The sequence below is a fragment of the Lepidochelys olivacea genome, assembly GCF_965140295.1.
Source record: "Lepidochelys olivacea isolate rLepOli2 genome assembly, chromosome: 4".
Classification (NCBI taxonomy): domain Eukaryota; kingdom Metazoa; phylum Chordata; order Testudines; family Cheloniidae; genus Lepidochelys; species Lepidochelys olivacea.
Window position 1 is genome coordinate 72,946,778 of NC_140414.1, and position 18,916 is coordinate 72,965,693.

Genomic DNA, 18,916 nt, shown 5'->3' on the forward strand with positions numbered 1-18,916 from the left:
ATAAAAACACTTCAAATCTCATTAAAACAGGGCGAACAATGCCAATAAGGGTATGTCTACACTACGAAATTAGGTCGAATTTATAGAAGTCGGTTTTTTTGAAATCGGTTTTATATATTCGAGTGTGTGTGTCCCCACAGAAAATGCTCTAAAGTGCATTAAGTGCATTAACTCGGCGGAGCGCTTCCACAGTACCGAGGCAAGCGTCGACTTCTGGAGCGTTGCACTGTGGGTAGCTATCCCACAGTTCCCGCAGTCTCCGCTGCCCATTGGAATTCTGGGTTGATATCCCAATGCCTGATGCGGCAAAAAACATTGTCGCAGGTGGTTCTGGGTACATGTCGTCAGGACCCCGTTCCCACCCTCCCTCCCCCCGTGAAAGCAAGGGCAGGCAATCATTTCGCGCCTTTTTTGTCTGCTGCCAGCCAAAGATGTAAAGGATCGATGGAGTGGGTCAGAACAAGACATAGACCAGATTTGTTTTGGACTCATTTTCCTCCTCCCCTATCTAGATCACACTGCAGTCAGTCACAGAGAAGGCGCAGCGAGGTTAATCTAGCCATGTATCAATCAGAGGCCAGGCTAACCTCCTTGTTCCAATAAGAACGATAACTTAGGTGCACCATTTCTTATTGGAACCCTCCGTGCAGTCCTGCCTGAAATACTCCTTGATGTACAGGCACACCCTTTGTTGATTTTAGCTCCCTGAAGCCAACCCTGTAAGCCGTGTCGTCAGTTGCCCCTCCCTCCATCAGAGCAACGGCAGACAATCGTTCCGCGCCTTCTTTCTGTGCGGAGACGCCATACCAAGGCAAGCATGGAGGCCGCTGAGCTCATTTTGGCAATTAGGAGCACATTAAACACCACACGCATTATCCAGCAATATATGCAGCACCAGAACATGGCAACGCGATACCGGGCGAGGAGGCGACGTCAGCGCGGTCCCGTGAGTGATCAGGACATGGACACAGATTTCTCTGAAAGCATGGGCCCTGCCAATGCATGCATCATGGTGCTAATGGGGCAGGTTCATGCTGTGGAACGCCGATTCTGGGCTCGGGAAACAAGCACAGACTGGTGGGACCGCATAGTGTTGCAGGTCTGGGACGATTCCCAGTGGCTGCGAAACTTTCGCATGAGTAAGGGCACTTTCATGGAACTTTGTGACTTGCTTTCCCCTGCCCTGAAGCGCATGAATACCAGGATGAGAGCAGCCCTCACAGTTGAGAAGCGAGTGGCGATAGCCCTGTGGAAGCTTGCAACGCCAGACAGCTACCGGTCAGTTGGGAATCAATTTGGAGTGGGCAAATCTACTGTGGGGGCTGCTGTGATGCAAGTAGCTCACGCAATCAAAGATCTGCTGATATCAAGGGTAGTGACCCTGGGAAATGTGCAGGTCATAGTGGATGGCTTTGCTGCAATGGGATTCCCTAACTGTGGTGGGGCTATAGACGGAACCCATATCCCTATCTTGGCACCAGAGCACCAAGCCGGCGAGTACATAAACCGCAAGGGGTACTTTTCGATAGTGCTGCAAGCTCTGGTGGATCACAAGGGACGTTTCACCAACATCAACGTGGGATGGCCGGGAAAGGTGCATGACGCTCGCATCTTCAGGAACTCTGGTCTGTTTCAAAAGCTGCAGGAAGGGACTTTCTTCCCAGACCAGAAAATAACTGTTGGGGATGTTGAAATGCCTATATGTATCCTTGGGGACCCAGCCTACCCCTTAATGCCATGGCTCATGAAGCCGTACACAGGCAGCCTGGACAGTGGTCAGGAGCTGTTCAACTACAGGCTGAGCAAGTGCAGAATGGTGGTAGAATGTGCATTTGGACGTTTAAAGGCGCGCTGGCGCAGTTTACTGACTCGCTTAGACCTCAGCGAAACCAATATTCCCACTGTTATTACTGCTTGCTGTGTGCTCCACAATATCTGTGAGAGTAAGGGGGAGACGTTTATGGCGGGGTGGGAGATTGAGGCAAATCGCCTGGCTGCTGGTTACGCGCAGCCAGACACCAGGGCGGTTAGAAGAGCTCAGGAGGGTGCGGCACGCATCAGAGAAGCTTTGAAAACCAGTTTCATGACTGGCCAGGCTACAGTGTGAAAGTTCTGTTTGTTTCTCCCTGATGAAACCCCCCGCCCCTTGGTTCACTCTACTTCCCTGTAAGCTAACCACCCTCCCCTCCTCCCTTTAATCACCGCTTGCAGAGGCAATAAAGTCATTGCTGCTTCACAGTCATGCATTCGTTATTCATTCATCACACAAATAGGGGGATGACTACCAAGGTATCCCAGGAGGGGTGGTGGAGGAGGGAAGGAAAATGCCACACAGCACATTAAGCACAGCACTTTAAAAGTTTACAACTTTAAAATTTATTGAATGACAGCCTTCTTTTTTTTGGGCAATCCTCTGTTGTGGAGTCGCTGGTTGGCCGGAGGCCCCCCCACCACGTTCTTGGGCGTCTGGGTGTGGAGGCTATGGAACTTGGGGAGGAGGACGGTTGGTTACAGAGGGGCAGCAGTGGCAGTCTGTGCTCCAGCTGCCTTTGCTGCAGCTCAACCATACACTGGAGCATTCTGGTTTGGTCCTGCAGCAGCCTCAGCATTGAATCCTGCCTTCTCTCATCACGCTGCCGCGACATTTGAGCTTCAGCCCTGTCTTCTGCCCGCCACTTACTCTCTTCAGCCCGCCACTTACTCTCTTCAGCCCGCCACCTCTCCTCCCGGTCATTTTGTGCTTTCCTGCACTCTGACATTATTTGCCTCCACGCATTCGTCTGTGCTCTGTCAGTGTGGGAGGACAGCATTAGCTCGGAGAACATTTCATCTCGAGTGCGTTTTTTTTTCTTTCTAAGCTTCACTAGCCTCTGGGAAGGAGAAGATCCTGTGATCATTGAAACACATCCAGCTGGTGGAGAAAAAAAAAGGGACAGCGGTATTTAAAAACACACATTTTATAAAACAGTGGCTACACTCTTTCAGGGTAAACCTTGCTGTTAACATTACATACATAGCACATGTGCTTTCGTTACAAGGTCGCATTTTGCCTCCTCCCACCGCGTGACTACCCCCTCAACCCTCCCCCCTCCCCGTGGCTAACAGCGGGGAACATTTCTGTTCAGCCACAGGCAAACAGCCCAGCAGGAATGTGTCCCTGAAGAAAAGCACCCTATTTCAACCAGGTGACCATGAATTATATCTCACTCTCCTGAGGATAACACAGAGAGAGAAAGAACGGATTTTGGTTGAATGCCAGCAAACATACACTGCAATGCTTTGTTCTACAGTGATTCCCGAGTATGTGTTACTGGCCTGGAGTGATAAAAGTGTCCTACCATGAAGGACGAAATAAGGCTGCCCTCCCCAGAAACCTTTTGCAAAGGCTTTAGGACTACATCTAGGAGAACCGCAAATGCCAGGGCAAAGTAATCCTTTCACATGCTTGCTTTTAAACCATGTATAGCATTTTAAAAGGTACACTCACCAGAGGTCCCTTCTCCGCCTGCTGGGTCCAGGAGGCAGCCTTGGGTGGGTTCGGGGGGTACTGGCTCCAGGTCTAGGGTGAGAAACAGTTCCTGGCTGTCGGGAAAACCGGTTTCTCCGCTTGCTTGCTGTGAGCCATCTACAACCTCCTCCTCCTCCTCCTCATCTTCTTCGTCCCCAAAACCTGCTTCCGTATTGCCTCCATCTCCATTGAAGGAGTCAAACAACACGGCTGGGGTAGTGGTGGCTGAACCCCCTAAAATGGCATGCAGCTCATCATAGAAGCGGCATGTTTGGGGCTCTGACCCAGAGCGGCTGTTCGCCTCTCTGGTTTTCTGGTAGGCTTGCCTCAGCTCCTTCAGTTTCACGCGGCACTGCTTCGGGTCCCTGTTACGGCCTCTGTCCTTCATGCCCTGGGAGATTTTCACAAAGGTTTTGGCATTTCGAAAACTGGAACGGAGTTCTGATAGCACGGATTCCTCTCCCCAAACAGCGATCAGATCCCGTACCTCCCGTTCGGTCCATGCTGGAGCTCTTTTGCGATTCTGGGACTCCATCATGGTCACCTGTGCTGAGGAGCTCTGCATGGTCACCTGCAGCTTGCCACGCTGGCCAAACAGGAAATGAGATTCAAAAGTTCGCGGTTCTTTTCCTGTCTACCTGGCCAGTGCATCTGAGTTGAGAGTGCTGTCCAGAGCGGTCAGAATGGAGCACTCTGGGATAGCTCCCGGAGGCCAATACCATCGAATTGTGTCCACAGTACCCCAAATTCGAGCTGGGAACGTCGATTTAAGCGCTAATCCACTTGTCAGGGGTGGAGTAAGGAAATCGATTTTAAGAGCCCTTTAAGTCGAATTAAAGGGCTTCAGTGTGTGGACGGGTGCAGGTTTAAATCGATTTAACGCTGCTAAATTCGACCTAAAGTCCTAGTGTAGACCAGGGCTAAGTATCTGAAGCCAAACGACAGCTTTTCACTGGATTGGAGTCATTGAACAAAAATAAGTAGTATTTCCATGTGTCTCTACCTTTCAATAACAATGCCATCTTGTGGAAAATGTAGAAGTAGCACAGAAGAGCCTCTCTAGCACATATTGACTTAAGAAGGAGAAGGACTTCATTGACACAGTACACCAGTTTGTGACAGAATGACAAAGCATACAGGGCTCTGTAAAACATTCTTTTCACGTGGTAATCAGTAATCAATTTAGAGTGGATTGAAACCATAGGGGGAGCACTTATCAAGTAGGAGGAGAAAACTGGTTTCCCAAATGAGCAGGAAGATGGGGGCTATCTATAAAGTGGATCTGCAGCCCCTGAAATCCATCCCCGCCCCGCCCCCGCCCCCCGTGAGTGCCTGATAATCAAGATTCAACAAACATTGATCTATAGCCACCCTGTAGAATGGAGACCTGGATTTCTGTTACTATATCCTGGTGGTTTTATTCTGCTGTATTTTGGCCCTTTGTACTCCAATAGCCACTGCTCTCATGCAGTCAGGCAGCAGATATAGCTGCAGACTAGGGACCGAATGGCTAGGCAGCAGTTCTGCGGAAAAGGACCTAGGGGTGACAGTGGACGAGAAGCTGGATATGAGTCAGCAGTGTGCCCTTGTTGCCAAGAAGGCCAATGGCATTTTGGGATGTATAAGTAGGGGCATAGCGAGCAGATCGAGGGACGTGATCGTTCCCCTCTATTCGACATTGGTGAGGCCTCATCTGGAGTACTGTGTCCAGTTTTGGGCCCCACACTTCAAGAAGGATGTGGATAAATTGGAGAGAGTCCAGCGAAGGGCAACAAAAATGATTAGGGGACTGGAACACATGAGTTATGAGGAGAGGCTGAGGGAGCTGGGATTGTTTAGCCTGCAGAAGAGAAGAATGAGGGGAGATTTGATAGCTGCTTTCAACTACCTGAAAGGGGGTTCCAAAGAGGATGGCTCTAGACTGTTCTCAGTGGTAGCAGATGACAGAACGAGGAGTAATGGTCTCAAGTTGCAGTGGGGGAGGTTTAGATTGGATATTAGGAAAAACTTTTTCACTAAGAGGGTGGTGAATCACTGGAATGTGTTACCTAGGGAGGTGGTAGAATCTCCTTCCTTAGAGGTTTTTAAGGTCAGGCTTGACAAAGCCCTGGCTGGGATGATTTAACTGGGAATTGGTCCTGCTTCGAGCAGGGGGTTGGACTAGATGACCTTCTGGGGTCCCTTCCAACCCTGATATTCTATGATTCTATAGTTCTTGGATATTCAACAAATGATCAACGATTCATCAAAATAGCTTGAGATGATCACAAGACATGCTTCCACCAACTAACTAAATGCCAAAGCACAGTACCGATTATGACAATGGCTGATTTTTTGGACAGACAGCCGCCACTTATGTCAGAATGAGGGTTTCTCCCCTCTCCCCCCACCCCATCCTGATGCTTACATGTTTCTTCTGTCTTTATTTAGGCCCTGATCCTGCAAAGGCAACTGCATTAGAGCATCCCTGCACAGCCCCACTGAAGTCAATAGCGCTGCTCAGAGGTGTGGGTATCTGCCTAGGCAGCTGTTTTACAGGATCAAGGAGTGAGACTGTAAGCTCCTCAGGAGGGTAACTGTTGCTCATTTATGTATGCCTACAAATGGCCAGGCCCCAAGAACTGGTTGGTGCCTCTAGGCACAACCCTAATACATACAGATGAGGTGCAATTACCTTTCTATGCATGTATGTTTTTAAGAACTTCCTAAAAGCATTATAGCCAATGCACAGATTATACAAGTACAAGTTACCATGCACATGTACTGTAAAGAATTTGTTAGAGGGAGGCATAGAGTGAGGAAGTAAGGTAAGGTGCATGTTTATCTGAGCAAAATAGACAAGCTTAGCGTACCTGTTGACTTCTAGCTGACTCATCTTCATATTCATGGAACATTTGCTCATTTTTTTACTTCAGCATTATGAAAATGCAAACAGTACAAGTACGCTATGTTTCAGTAAACATACAGGTATCACAAATGCAGACTACTGTGCTCTCCATTACTGTCCAGGACAGATAGCAAAGATGGGTCAGATGGTTTTAAGCAGAATTGTGGGTATTTCACAGCTAACTGGGCTCTGGTACTATGGTTGCTCTATTAAGTATTACTGCCAAACAGTGGGAGCAATGGTAGCTAAATCCAGTTTGTTTTATATTGAGTTTTACCACGCAAAGGCGCTGGTTTCCTCATTTCCCTGGGGGTGCTTAAACCCCGACTTGCCCCAAACTCCACCCCACCCCACCTCCGCCTCTTCCCTCCCTACTCCACCCCCAGTGCCTCCTACATGCCGCTGAACTCCTCATCCACAGTGCGCGAGAAGCATAATGAGGGAGGGGAAGGAGCTGATTGGTGGGGCAGCTGGCAGGCACTGATCACCCACTATTTTTCCCCCTGGGTGCTCCAGCCCTGGAACACTCACGGAGTTGGTCCTATGTTACCAATCCCCACAAAGGGGTAGTCCGAGGACGTAACCATACAAACTTTACTCACATGTAACCCTCACCTCAAGAGAAGAGTCTGAGAGTAATACGGCCCAGTCCTCCAAACTGCATTAATGCTGCTCAAAAACAGATTCTTTTTTCAGAGTAGCAGCCGTGTTAGTCTATATCTGCAAAAAGAACAGGAGCACTTGTGGCACTTTAGAGACTAACAAATTTATTTGAGCACAAGCTTTCGTGAGCTACAGCTCACTTCATTGGATGCATGCAGTGGAAAATACAGTGGGGAGATTTTATATACACAGAGAATATGAAACAATGTTGTTCTCTGTGTATATAAAATCTCCCCACTGTATTTTCCACTGCATGCATCCGATGAAGTGAGCTGTAGCTCACGAAAGCTCATGCTCAAATAAATTTGTTAGTCTCTAAGGTGCCACAAGTCCTCCTTTTCTTTTTGCAGATTCTTTTTTGTTCTCTCTTCTAACCTGTATTTAAGCATTCTGATACAGTTGTTAGAGGTGATCTATTTTTAAAACAAAAAAAAAACAAAACACCACCTCTTCAGACCAGGAAGGCCTGAGCTATCTCAAACTGACCACCAATCTGTTCCTCAACTCCACTTGAATACACAGCAACACTGGTGTCCAGAGCAGCAACCAGCCCTATGATTCCAGCTGGACCCTTTTCATTAATGTAAGTTACCATAATTTGTTCACTTTCACATTATTTGTGAAGTACGGTATCAGAATCACAATCATTTCCAGCACTGGTACAAAACACTATTCACAGGTTTCGTGACACAGAACAACTTCCAATGAAGGATTCCTCCTGGCAGAACCTCTAATGGTTGTCAACTGTTTCACGAGCTAAGGTGGCATGGATTTCACGGCACACACAGTGCCTGCCATTTCTGAAGTCTTCATAGTATTACGGGAAAAAACATGAAACCAGAGCTTAAAAATTTGAGACAAACTGTGGTACGATTCCTAGCATTCTGTGGTAAGCGCTGCAGTGGTAAGAAGTTTTCTGATTTCAGTGCATCAAACAAGGATTGTGATTGACATTGAAGTAACAAGAGCTGCGGCAAGGAAATCACTTTACTTGCAAAAGCCCTTGAAAAGTTATAGAGCAGCGAGCTCTTGACACAACATGGCTCCTAAACTGTGTGTGTTTTTATAGCCTGTGTGTCTCTCTTCTCATGCTTAAATAAGACATTGTGGGGTGACCTAGCACGGATGCTGTAATTGCCCTAAGGGAAAAAGAAAAGGAGTACTTGTGGCACCTTAGAGACTGCATCTGACAAAGTGAGCTGTAGCTCACGAAAGCTTATGCTCAAATAAATTGGTTAGTCTCTAAGGTGCCACAAGTCCTCCTTTTCTTTTTGCGAATACAGATTAACACGGCTGCTACTCTGAAACTTAAGGGGAAAGTTGCAGCTTAAAAACAAAGGCAGGCATATTCATACCGAAGTGGGTTAAATCTATTCAAAACAATGGCCAACTAGGATACGCACAACATAAGAAATAGTGGGTGAAAATGCCTGCTTTGCTGTTTTGATTGATCTAATTGGAAAGATAACTTAACATTTCTCATCTGCAGAGGGCCTTAAAAACCATTACCCTAACCTAGGGTGGCCAGATGTTCCAATTTTATAGGGACAGTCCCGATATTTGGGGCTTTGTCTTCTATAGGTGCCTATTACCCCCCGTCCCAATTTTTCACACTTGTTGTCTGGTCACCCTAAGCGAACCTTTCAGCATCCCTTTTACAAATGGGGTAATTGAGACAAACAGGCCAGATGACTTATCTATGGCCATAGAGGGAGTAGCCAATAATATTCGTCAGGATTAGAATTCAAGAAACCCTGGCTCCTAGTTCTGTGGTGACCTAGCAAGGGTGCTGTAATTGTAATTGCAACCATTTCTTTACTTAGCTAAAACCTGATATGGTCCCTGGGTACCTACTTGCTCACCAGCCCACTCTGCACTGGTTTCACTACTCTTACATTCAAACTAGCTCAGGTAAGCTAGCCCATGTACAGGTTTTCCTGAGTAGACATCCTAAAAGACAGCAAGAAAAGCCCCCAGAACTTACAAGGTAATGTGTTACCTTTAACCACTGTTGGATATCGTATGTCTGTCAAGTATATACAAATGTGAAACTATTGTGGCATGCCACAGAAGCCCTACTGGCATATTAATACCCAGGTAACATTTAATACAGGTATATGTTTCAACGAGCAGCGAAGCCAGTGATATTACTGACAATTAATGCCAGTCCCCCCGCTTTTTTCCTCCAGTACAGAATGGGCTGTAAAAAGAAAATTAGCTACTATAGAATTAACTAGAACTAAAGGATCGTAGTTCATTACATGCAGCAATAATATCAGTTATCGGAGTTATGGTCCAGAACTGCAATTGAAATCAGTCATGTAACCAGAAGACAAACGCTTCCAAATCTAAGATAGAAAAAGGAAGCAGAATACACTAACCACTTCCAAAAATAAGAAGTACCAGAGGTGTGTGGACAAAGGCTAAAACATTAAATTGTGTCTCACTCTTTTGGTGATACACGTGCAGAAAGGTCATTTTTTAGTGCCTGTGGATCAAAACAAGTAGTGAGTGAATTGATGCCAGTACATTATATTGATTTGGAGGGAAAATTTCAGTAGCTACTCTAAGAAAACAGTAAAGCCTCGAAGGATGCACTGCTCCCCACCAACGTTTATCATGCAAATCAGTTGTCTCATCACATTTGTTTTGCTATCAAGACTACTTGGAAAACAGCCAGTTTTCAAAACAACTGCTTTTGTCTAGGAGACAAGTTATAAAGTGAAACAGCCATGTTTGTACTAAAACTGGGCAGGAAACTAATTGCTGTCCCATGGAAGATGGAGTTTCCACAATTTTTCATGTGACAGAAATGCCAAAATATTTCAAATCAGACACCAAATATTTCAATGCATCCTAAATGAAATATATTCCTTGGCAGCCCCTGCCATCCAGCTCCCTACACCTCCCCTTTTGCCCACTTAGCAGGCTGATGCACTCCCCAATTGCCTGGGTTGCCACACTAGCCTACTCCTCAGGGTCCCTGCCTGAGGCTCTGTTCACCAGGTGGGCTGCCTTGCTTCCCACCCGGCAGACAGAGGAGAGCACAGCAGCCTGCCAGCCAGCCCATTAGGCAGGCAGAGGGGGAGCCAGGCTGGCTAGCTGATAAGAAACCAAGCAAGCAGGCTGACTGACTGACTGACCGACCAGATTTCCAAATAAAGCTTTGACAGAATCAACAATTCCCATGGAATGTTGAGATTCCGTCAAACCAGCACTTTCCAGTGGAAAACTGTCTCGTTAGAAAATTTTTGACCGACTGTAGTTTGTACTCTTTATTGCTCCTTTACAATATGTAATACAACACACTTTTAGAATAGAGTCCAACCCGGTCTGTCCCTTTATCCTCACCCACACACCCGGTGGACTGGAGCAGGATAGTGACTTTATAAAAACTTAAGCTGGTGCATTTCCAGTCTTCAAATGAAGGGGTAATCAAGTGGTAGCCTCCCTAAAGTTTCTTTGTAATGAGGCAATAAAGGGAAACTAACTCACTTTGAAGTTCTTGTCTTGGAATTCAAGGAAGTAGTTTGGGTCTGCATCCCAAACTTTCATATCTTTGCAACACTACATTCATCATGGCTCCAAGTTATCTGGTACTATGTATTGGCACCTCTCTCAAGCTGCTTCCTTGTTCTCCAAAATCTTATGTTAAAAAAAGTTTCTAGCTGTTACAGTTGCACAGGTAACTTCAAAATGTTGAGACTAATAGAGCAGAGAGGTGTACAGAGATGCCAGAGAGCCTGGAACAATAGCTCTGAGAGGTTTGAAGTGCCCCATTCATCTCAACAGATGAATGTTCACAAGATGTGTCTTGTTAACCTTTAATGGCAAAATGAACAAGGCTATACATATGTAGCCCCAGCGAAGCTACCAGTTGGGTCCAGCCCCTTAGCCAAAAAGCAGCAAGCCAGATGTTAGGGGCTTATTCCTTCACCTGCTTACTTCCCTGGTCCTTCTCGCATGAACAGACAGCAACAATACCCGAAGTCCAATGGTGCAAACAATTCGATGTTTACTGGGGTGAACAGGTGAACTTCCAGCAAGCATGATTCCAGTTTCCTTCCTTAGTGTCCCCCTTCCCAGCTCTGACACCACAGAGCCTTATCTGTGTCCCGGTTCCCATTCCCGCCCCCTTAGCAAAACATGATTCCAATTTTCTCAACTCCATGCCCTGTTCCCATTCCCCTCCCTCACTTCCTGATTGACTGCAGACTATATAGTAAAACTTGAGTTCTGCTTAGCTATACCTTAACCAATCATTTTACTGAAATTTAACTAACCAAGCCTAACATATTGTAACATGATTTAACTAATTATATCCCACCACCTTAATTAGTTTACACCCAGCAAAATTAATTATACAGCAGACAGAATCAATCATAGACAGAGATTATACAGACAAACAATAGGGAAATGGGGACTACAATGATAGAACAACACAGAAATGAAGATTTCACATACCAGCTATTGATAAGTGAGTTCTTGCCAGACAGGATGCTATCAAACTAAGTTTCCTTTTACATTTTCTTGGCACTTCCCTTTCTCTGGAGGTGATGGGCATTATCAGGACAGGATTGTATTCCTAGCAGCCCAATAGCACCTTCTTTCAATGTGACTAGTTTGGAATGTGAGGATGTGACCATACGCTTCCCAGCTTATGGCTGCCTCTGCTGCTTAGCCAAAGGCCTTAGCCTAAGAACAGGGCCTCAGACTGTCACAGTCAGGGAAGGCCCTTACGCTGGCAGACAGTGATTTTGATTCTCTCTTTTATACCTCTATAACTAGCTAAGTGATAAGAATACACCTAAATTCTTAGAGTATAGGCCTTTACAGACAGGCCTGAATATCTATATCCTAACATCTATAACCACATGGCAATCTTGTAGACTCTTACATGGAAATCCTCAGCCAAAAGTCATATTGCCCTCATTGTTCTCTGTGAAAAACTTGGGCTAGGTCAGATGGGCCAGAGCAGAAAAACAGAAAAAGCCCCACTTTTGCTGAGTTGCTTTGCAACACAAACTCTCTGCAAGATCTGACCATACCTGTTGTCCTTCAAAGCTAGCTTATCTGCAAACCTCCAGTGAAATAAAGAATGCTCATTCTACAAAACTCACATGACAACAATCCATGTACACTTACTGGAGCAAAGTCTGTGAAGGATACTGTCTGTTTAACTGTTTCTATGAAAACCTTCACATCAAATACTGAGTGTTGCCAACTCTCATGAGAATTATTGTTTTCCTTAAAGCCCCAGCTCTTGGAGTCAAGTGAATATGCAATGATTTCAGCCTTCATGCTTAAAGAATAGTAAGTTTCCAGCCCTTGTGGCTGTGCAGAAGGCTTCAAAATATGAGCCCAGTGCACCCGAAAGACTCAGAAAGCAAATAGGAAGACCACCATATATTATTTTTACATAATCTCATGATTTTTGGTGAGCTCGACTCATGATTTTTGAACATTTGGGGTTGACAATACTGAATACTTACTAGAACAGAGTAATAACATGCCTTACTTTTGCAATAATTATTTAACCTATTTATTAAGGGCAAGGAAAGCTGCATCTCAGGTTTCAGTTTGATTATCTCATCACCACATGCTAGTTTCCCAACAAAAATATAAAAAAAATTTTGAAAAGAAAAAATGAACTGAATCTTTGTACATTGTACAGAAAAATTAAGGGTCGAAACACCAAGATTTTCCCCTTTTTACAATTCACCTTTAAATTATGTACTGTCCATACTTACTCAGGTCTATGACGAAGTAATGGTCCAGTCTTACACTCAGGAAAAATGCCAACGGATTTAAATTGGAATTTTGTCTCTGAAGATCGCAGTACCTGTACCAAACTGTGTCTTGGGATACTCTTTCAAATAACTGCTCTGATTTTGAAAACACTACTCTGTTTTAGTTGCCAATTGGCTGTCTGTTCACTTTAAGGTTACATATGGCAAAGATGACAAAATTTCCAAGTGTACAATTTAAATAATTACACAAAGGCACTAAGACAGTAAGACACTTTTTGCTGTGGTTAGCTTTTAAACTTTTTAGCTTATTCAGACGAGTGGCTACAGCAATTATTTTCCTTTGTGGGCCATGGGCCACAACTTGTTTCTCCAAAATGGAAAACTGTTTCATGGAGACTTTCATCTAATACAAATGCCTTGATTTCAGAGGCAGAATTTGGCACTGTATCTTTAAACAAGTGGAATAATTTTTTTAAATTGCATGCTATTTAATCTCACTTCCCCATGCGCCAATCACATAAGTGTGCACATTTGAGCACCATCTTAGGGCAAGCTGAATAAGATTACAGCGTAAAATACACAAGGCTTAGAAGAGAATGAGAGGTTTCACGAAGCTTTTTTTTTTTTTTTTTGAGGCGTTTGAAGAAGAATGCAACTAAGCTGTTCCATGCCATCCTTCCTTAAATAAGATTACTCTCAGCAGTACATAGCAGTGATTCTGTTGTCAAAAAGAGGCCTGTTTTATCTGTTCTGCTGAAAGTGATAGAATTTAAAATGGCTCGACATTCTAAAGACTGGTCATGGTTAACAGTTGTACATTTGCCATTTCTGGAGAGTTGAGGGGGTCATTGCAATTGGCTGTTCTTCAATTTCAGTTACAATTGCCAGAAATTAGCCAGTTACTCCCTCAACCTCCATGCAAATCATTATATGCTTTTACTTCTTGTCACACACACACACACCTCCCCACATAGGAGTTGAGTGATGCAAGTCATTTTTCTCCCCAGGTAAATATATGATAGCAAGTGCATTTCATTTTAACAGCACTGATCCTTTTTATTACTAATTTTCTTTTTGTTTACACCACTGAGCAGAGAGTTTTTCTATTTTCAGAAGAGTCTAATTATTTTAATTCTTAGATTTCTGCTGTGTTCCCATTTGCTCTTTCTTGTTTCCACCAAACTTTCCAATTATTAGCCCCGAAGGCAAAACTTTCTGCTGAAATCCTTAATAGCTTGTTAGCCAACTATAGTACAAGGGAAGAATATAATTTATTGGTCCTGCAGTCACAAGGAGGAGTTTTCTACACTTCACAAACATTACCACAGAGAGGGTGAGAGGCATTAGAATAATTCAGAAAGCCAAAAGATGCTCTGTGAAATTACAAAAAAAGGTGGGGTTTTTTTTTGCCAAACCAGAACATCCCGCCCAAATCACCTTTAACTTAAAACAGTGAGCCATGGCATTCATGTATATTGCACTTTCCAAACCATCCCATCCCTATTTCAAAGCAGTAAGGGTGAAACTTACCCCACTGCAGATGTCCCACATAGGACTTGCACAGCACTGAGGACTGAAGTGGTGCAAGGGCACTTCTACAGGTCCTTTGCAATGGGATGGGGTTTCAACCTAAAAGTCAAAGTACCTTGAGTAACATCCATACGACCTTGAACGGTGTGACAAGGATATAAACGAGAACAGAGTTTGGGACTAAATGAAAAGTTAGAATGAGTAGAATTCTCAGTATCATTCTTGACTTTTACACATTCATCAATTTTTAAGGCCAGAAGGAACCATTCTTATCATCTAGTCTGACTTCCTGCATAAAATGAAATCATAGAATTTTACCCAAGAATTGATGCATGACCCCATAGCATCTGGTAGAGCTGGAACACTGGATAACTTTCTAAAGGCGGTCTTTATTTGACAAGGACTTCAAGTGATGGAGAAGCTACACTTCCCTTGGTGAAAGCATGAACATTTGCAGCTTGAGCTAAAACAGCCTACTCCCCCATAATTAGCAGCTATATTGTGGTTACCGTATTTTTTTATATTACAGTATACTTATTACTAAAGCCCCTCTTATTAAAGATTTTCCATAAGCTTTTGACTATATTAGTGGAGCAGGTCATGGTCTATATTTTCCTTTTCTTATTTAAGGATACTGGGAATAATTTAACACTAGTTAATTATCAGCTGGTCCAATCACCAGCACCAAGGAAAAATAATTAATTACCAGAATACTTAGCTTGTGTGACGGAAGTGTCTTCCCACAAGATATGGAAGAACCTCTCTAAACAAACCAAGAAAGAGTCTCAATGTATGTGACTCGTACACACAGCAATGACTATTTAATGCTACAAAAAAGTGGCAAACTGGAATTTGAGTATTCTGTCCTCTGCAGTTGAAGCACCTCATCTTTCAGCAATGGTATGTAAGGGTAAGTGGGAAAGTCAAAATGAAGAATTCCAGAAGACATGCATATATGATGCAATCCTGTAGTTCCTATGAAGACATTGCTAAGGCAAGACTCCCATGAAAGTTAGTGCTTCTGAGCTGAAGCATAAGACACTTCTTTTCCCAAAATTCCTTCTGTCAGGCATATTTAAGATATAACCTGCCTGCAACCAGTTACTTGTTAGATTTGTTTCCCTAATTACCCCCCCCAAAAAAAATTAAACATTTCACCTCACTAGGAAAGAATCTGATTTCTGTAAATATCAGACAAGGTGATTCCATTACTGAACTCGTTAAGCTGGAGAACACATTTAGTTTCTTTATGCTAGGAAGCCATTAGAAACATGTAGGACTCATTCTGGGGCAGAGTATTTTAAATTGAAAAAATGTTAAATATGACTGAGGAAATGAAAACATCCATGAACACAAATAGAGGTGTTTATCCATCTCAAGCTAGGTTTAATTGTGGGAATTTATTCTGTGCAGTATGGAATGTATTCTATACCAGAAGCTGCTAGTTTAATACACGAGGTGACATGTAGTGAGTGGAATCAAAAGATAAGAGCTCTAAAATCCATATTTTCACAACAGAAAACATTGAAAGAACAAGATGTACCACTGAAGGATCCAACTATATACATCTGAAGAATATTCCTAACCTGTTTTAGGTTCACTATGGGCTTGATTCTATACCACTGAAGTCAATGGGATGATGTCATTAATTTCAAAGAAGGAAGCACCAGGCCTTATATGGGGAAGAGGTGCAACTGCACAAACAGGGCAGGATTTCACCAAAAGATGCTCACCATAATAGTCAGTCACAGAATGAATTTGCTTAGCTGTCTTTAGAACAAAAAGAAAACGAGTTAAGAAAACAAAACTGGTTCCCTGTGTCACTCCAGTTCCAGCACCTTACCAACAGATCTGAGTAAGAACCGTTTTCAAGATCTTTCACCCCATTCCGAGATTTCTTGGTATTCTGTTCTTGGACAATCTGCATTTTTTTTTGATGGGTCCTCTAGGTGACATATAAGTATCAAGTGTGGAGGAGCATAGGTGCAGAAATAGATATTGATATATCTCAGCACTGCAAAAGCCATACACTGTGTATTATTTGGGGGCAGGAGCTACATCATATTAGTGATATTACACACACACAAATGGTTTAAAAGAATATTAAGGTTGCATAAACACAAAAATTATAAAGTGCTATAATTAATGTCTGTGCAACCCTTTTCAGCCCTATATGCATATGATCACCTACCTATTTTCTCCCCAGAATCCCTGCATCATTCAGCATTCTCATTAGATGGTTCTCAGTTCAATATTTTGTTTTCTTCTGGTTCGTCAGTGTGAGATGCCAGGCACTATCTACTGCACAATATTCAAATTCTGTTCTGAAAACAGAATTATTAGTTTCCTCATGGCTTTTTCTGCGGCACTCATCACTATACTAACCAAACTAAGGAAACTTCCTCAGTTTACTAACCAAACTAACAAACAAAATCTATTTCCACTGAATTAGGCAGAGTTCCTGTGGGGGGGGAGGAAAAAGTGTGTGTGATCACATTATTAGAGACTATCATAATGCATACACACAACATGGCCTTTAGATCCATCACACAGATGATTTCTGCCACTTGAGCTAACAGCGTAATAGATAACAGTAGTAGGTGGCCATCTATTTTGGACCAGCACTGGGTGGAGTGGGACATATTTGGACCAGCACTGAGTGGGGTGGGACACAGATATTTACTGCCAGCAGAGCAATGGTGAGACCCAAAGTGCTTGGGTTCCCATTCCAACCTATGGTAGACAGTGACTTGTACTGGGCAGAGACTCCTTTTCCTAATCTTCCCTGAGCTCCTCATCCGATGTGGAATTGGAAATCTTCTGCTTGATTATTATAATACAATGCTAGGCAGCTCATTAATTTTTGGTGCAATTCACTCATGAGCAGAGGACCAAACATATTTAGGCCATCAAAACAAGGCTGAAGTATGGCTTAAGCAGCATAAAGGCCTTGCATTAGTCCTCTGCCCAGGGACAAATTTCACTCACTTTCTTATTTCAGCTTACTACTAGATTTTTTTTTTAATTATTCCATCTTCTTGATTGCACTTGTTTCTCCAAGGCATCTCAGTCTTTTCATTTTAGTCCTTTATATAATCATACCAACAAAGCCTCTTCTCCCTCTCTCCCCCGCCCATAATTTCTTTTTTAAATCTAGACTTTTCATGTTTTCTTCAAGTTTCAGTCTCCTTAAAATTGACTGTTTTGTTTTCAACTCCTCACACCGATACCACTATTTTAAAACTTTTTAAATCCGTTCCCCATCTCTTATGCAGAAAGCTGTAAGTGCACCCTATCATAGCACTTTTATCTTGTGGGGGAAAATTAACTTGGGTGGTGCTGCTGCCGCCTTTTCCTCAGAGCATTGCACTATTGACTCATCAGTGTCACATGAAGCTTATTTTACTTTTGGCTCTGTACCACACCAGATTTCTCTCAAGATTCATTTTTTGGTCGCTTCACATTTGCTTGACTTATTCAGGTTTTTCTGTGTGTGGTCCTGTCTAAAAATAAATAAATGAATAAAACATTATTTTAAAGGTTGCTTCTGGTCCAACACTATACTAGATCAATCAGCTCAGGAACCAGTGGAGCACTAGAAGCCATATTTTGTTGCCACTGGTCTCTATCTTTGCTGCCCTCACAACATCGGAAAGACAGTATTTTTGTGCTGATGGATAAGATCACATCCTTTCCCTTTGATTCAAGCTTGCCTATATGAGGGCTTGTCAGAGTACATATATTGTAAGAATTATGAAACATGACTATTAAAGAAGCAAAAAGAAATTACAAAAAACAAACTTAGTCTTTTTCCTCAAACAAATTCTGGAACTCGGTTCTATGAGAGGAGGAATAATCAATGAATCAATCAAATTTATCCCAATCCCTCCCCCCCCAGTTAAAATTACCACTAATTATTCTTTTTCAAAAATATTTAACAAGTGTTTGAACATTATTTACTACTCTTTTTATTGGAATTCTCTCTTCCAACGTTATAATCAAAATTCAGACTCTTGTTTGGACACAGAAGTCAACATTTTGTGTTCCATGGTAGTATGGCCATAAAATAAGGTTCTGTATAAATATCTGAAGTTACTAAACTGAAATTCACAGTTCCTGTATATTGTGTATTTAAAATTTGTGTTTCAGCAAAATGTTCCTGCCAGTAAATTTGTTCTTTAGACTGGTCTTGGAAAATGAACATAAAGGGGTTGCAAATTCCTTCAAAAGTTGAACAAATTCTCACAAATAATTGTTCAGGTACTCACTCAACAACTTACACTGAGTTTTCTGTACCTTTCTTTCATCCTACATCCACGCAGTTGTCTCTGTTACATATCTTGGGTCTTGATTTTGATATATGCTCCATTTCTACTGTTCCTTTTCACTCTTAAATCTACTCTTTGTTCCAATTTTCATCTCAACAGCTTTCACTGAGACTTTTCTCCCTCTAGTCTATTGGTTCTTGTTCCCTTTAATCTCCTGAGGCCTTTTTCCATTTTCTAAATCTTTCACGCTTCCTCCTCTTCAAGAGATTCCTTTATGTTTTCTCTCAAAATTCTTCACCCACTCTCTCAT

General features: G+C 43.1%; 2 protein-coding genes across 4 annotated transcripts in view; both read right to left on the reverse strand.

Moving 5' to 3' along the window:
• Positions 1-4,325, reverse strand: part of LOC311519325 (uncharacterized protein) — a gene marked incomplete at its 3' end in the record, with an annotated part of 57,311 nt that extends 52,986 nt beyond the window's left edge. Inside the window, exons 1-2 of the mRNA XM_084625744.1 lie at positions 3,488-4,325; positions 2,513-2,911 (exon numbers count right to left, since the gene is read on the reverse strand). Coding sequence (XP_084481870.1) covers positions 2,513-2,911; positions 3,488-4,073 — 985 coding nt within the window. The 5' untranslated portion in view covers positions 4,074-4,325. The remainder of the gene's footprint in view (positions 1-2,512; positions 2,912-3,487) is intronic.
• Positions 1-18,916, reverse strand: part of MARCHF1 (membrane associated ring-CH-type finger 1) — a 482,864-nt gene that overhangs the window by 455,982 nt on the left and 7,966 nt on the right. The window lies entirely within an intron of this gene.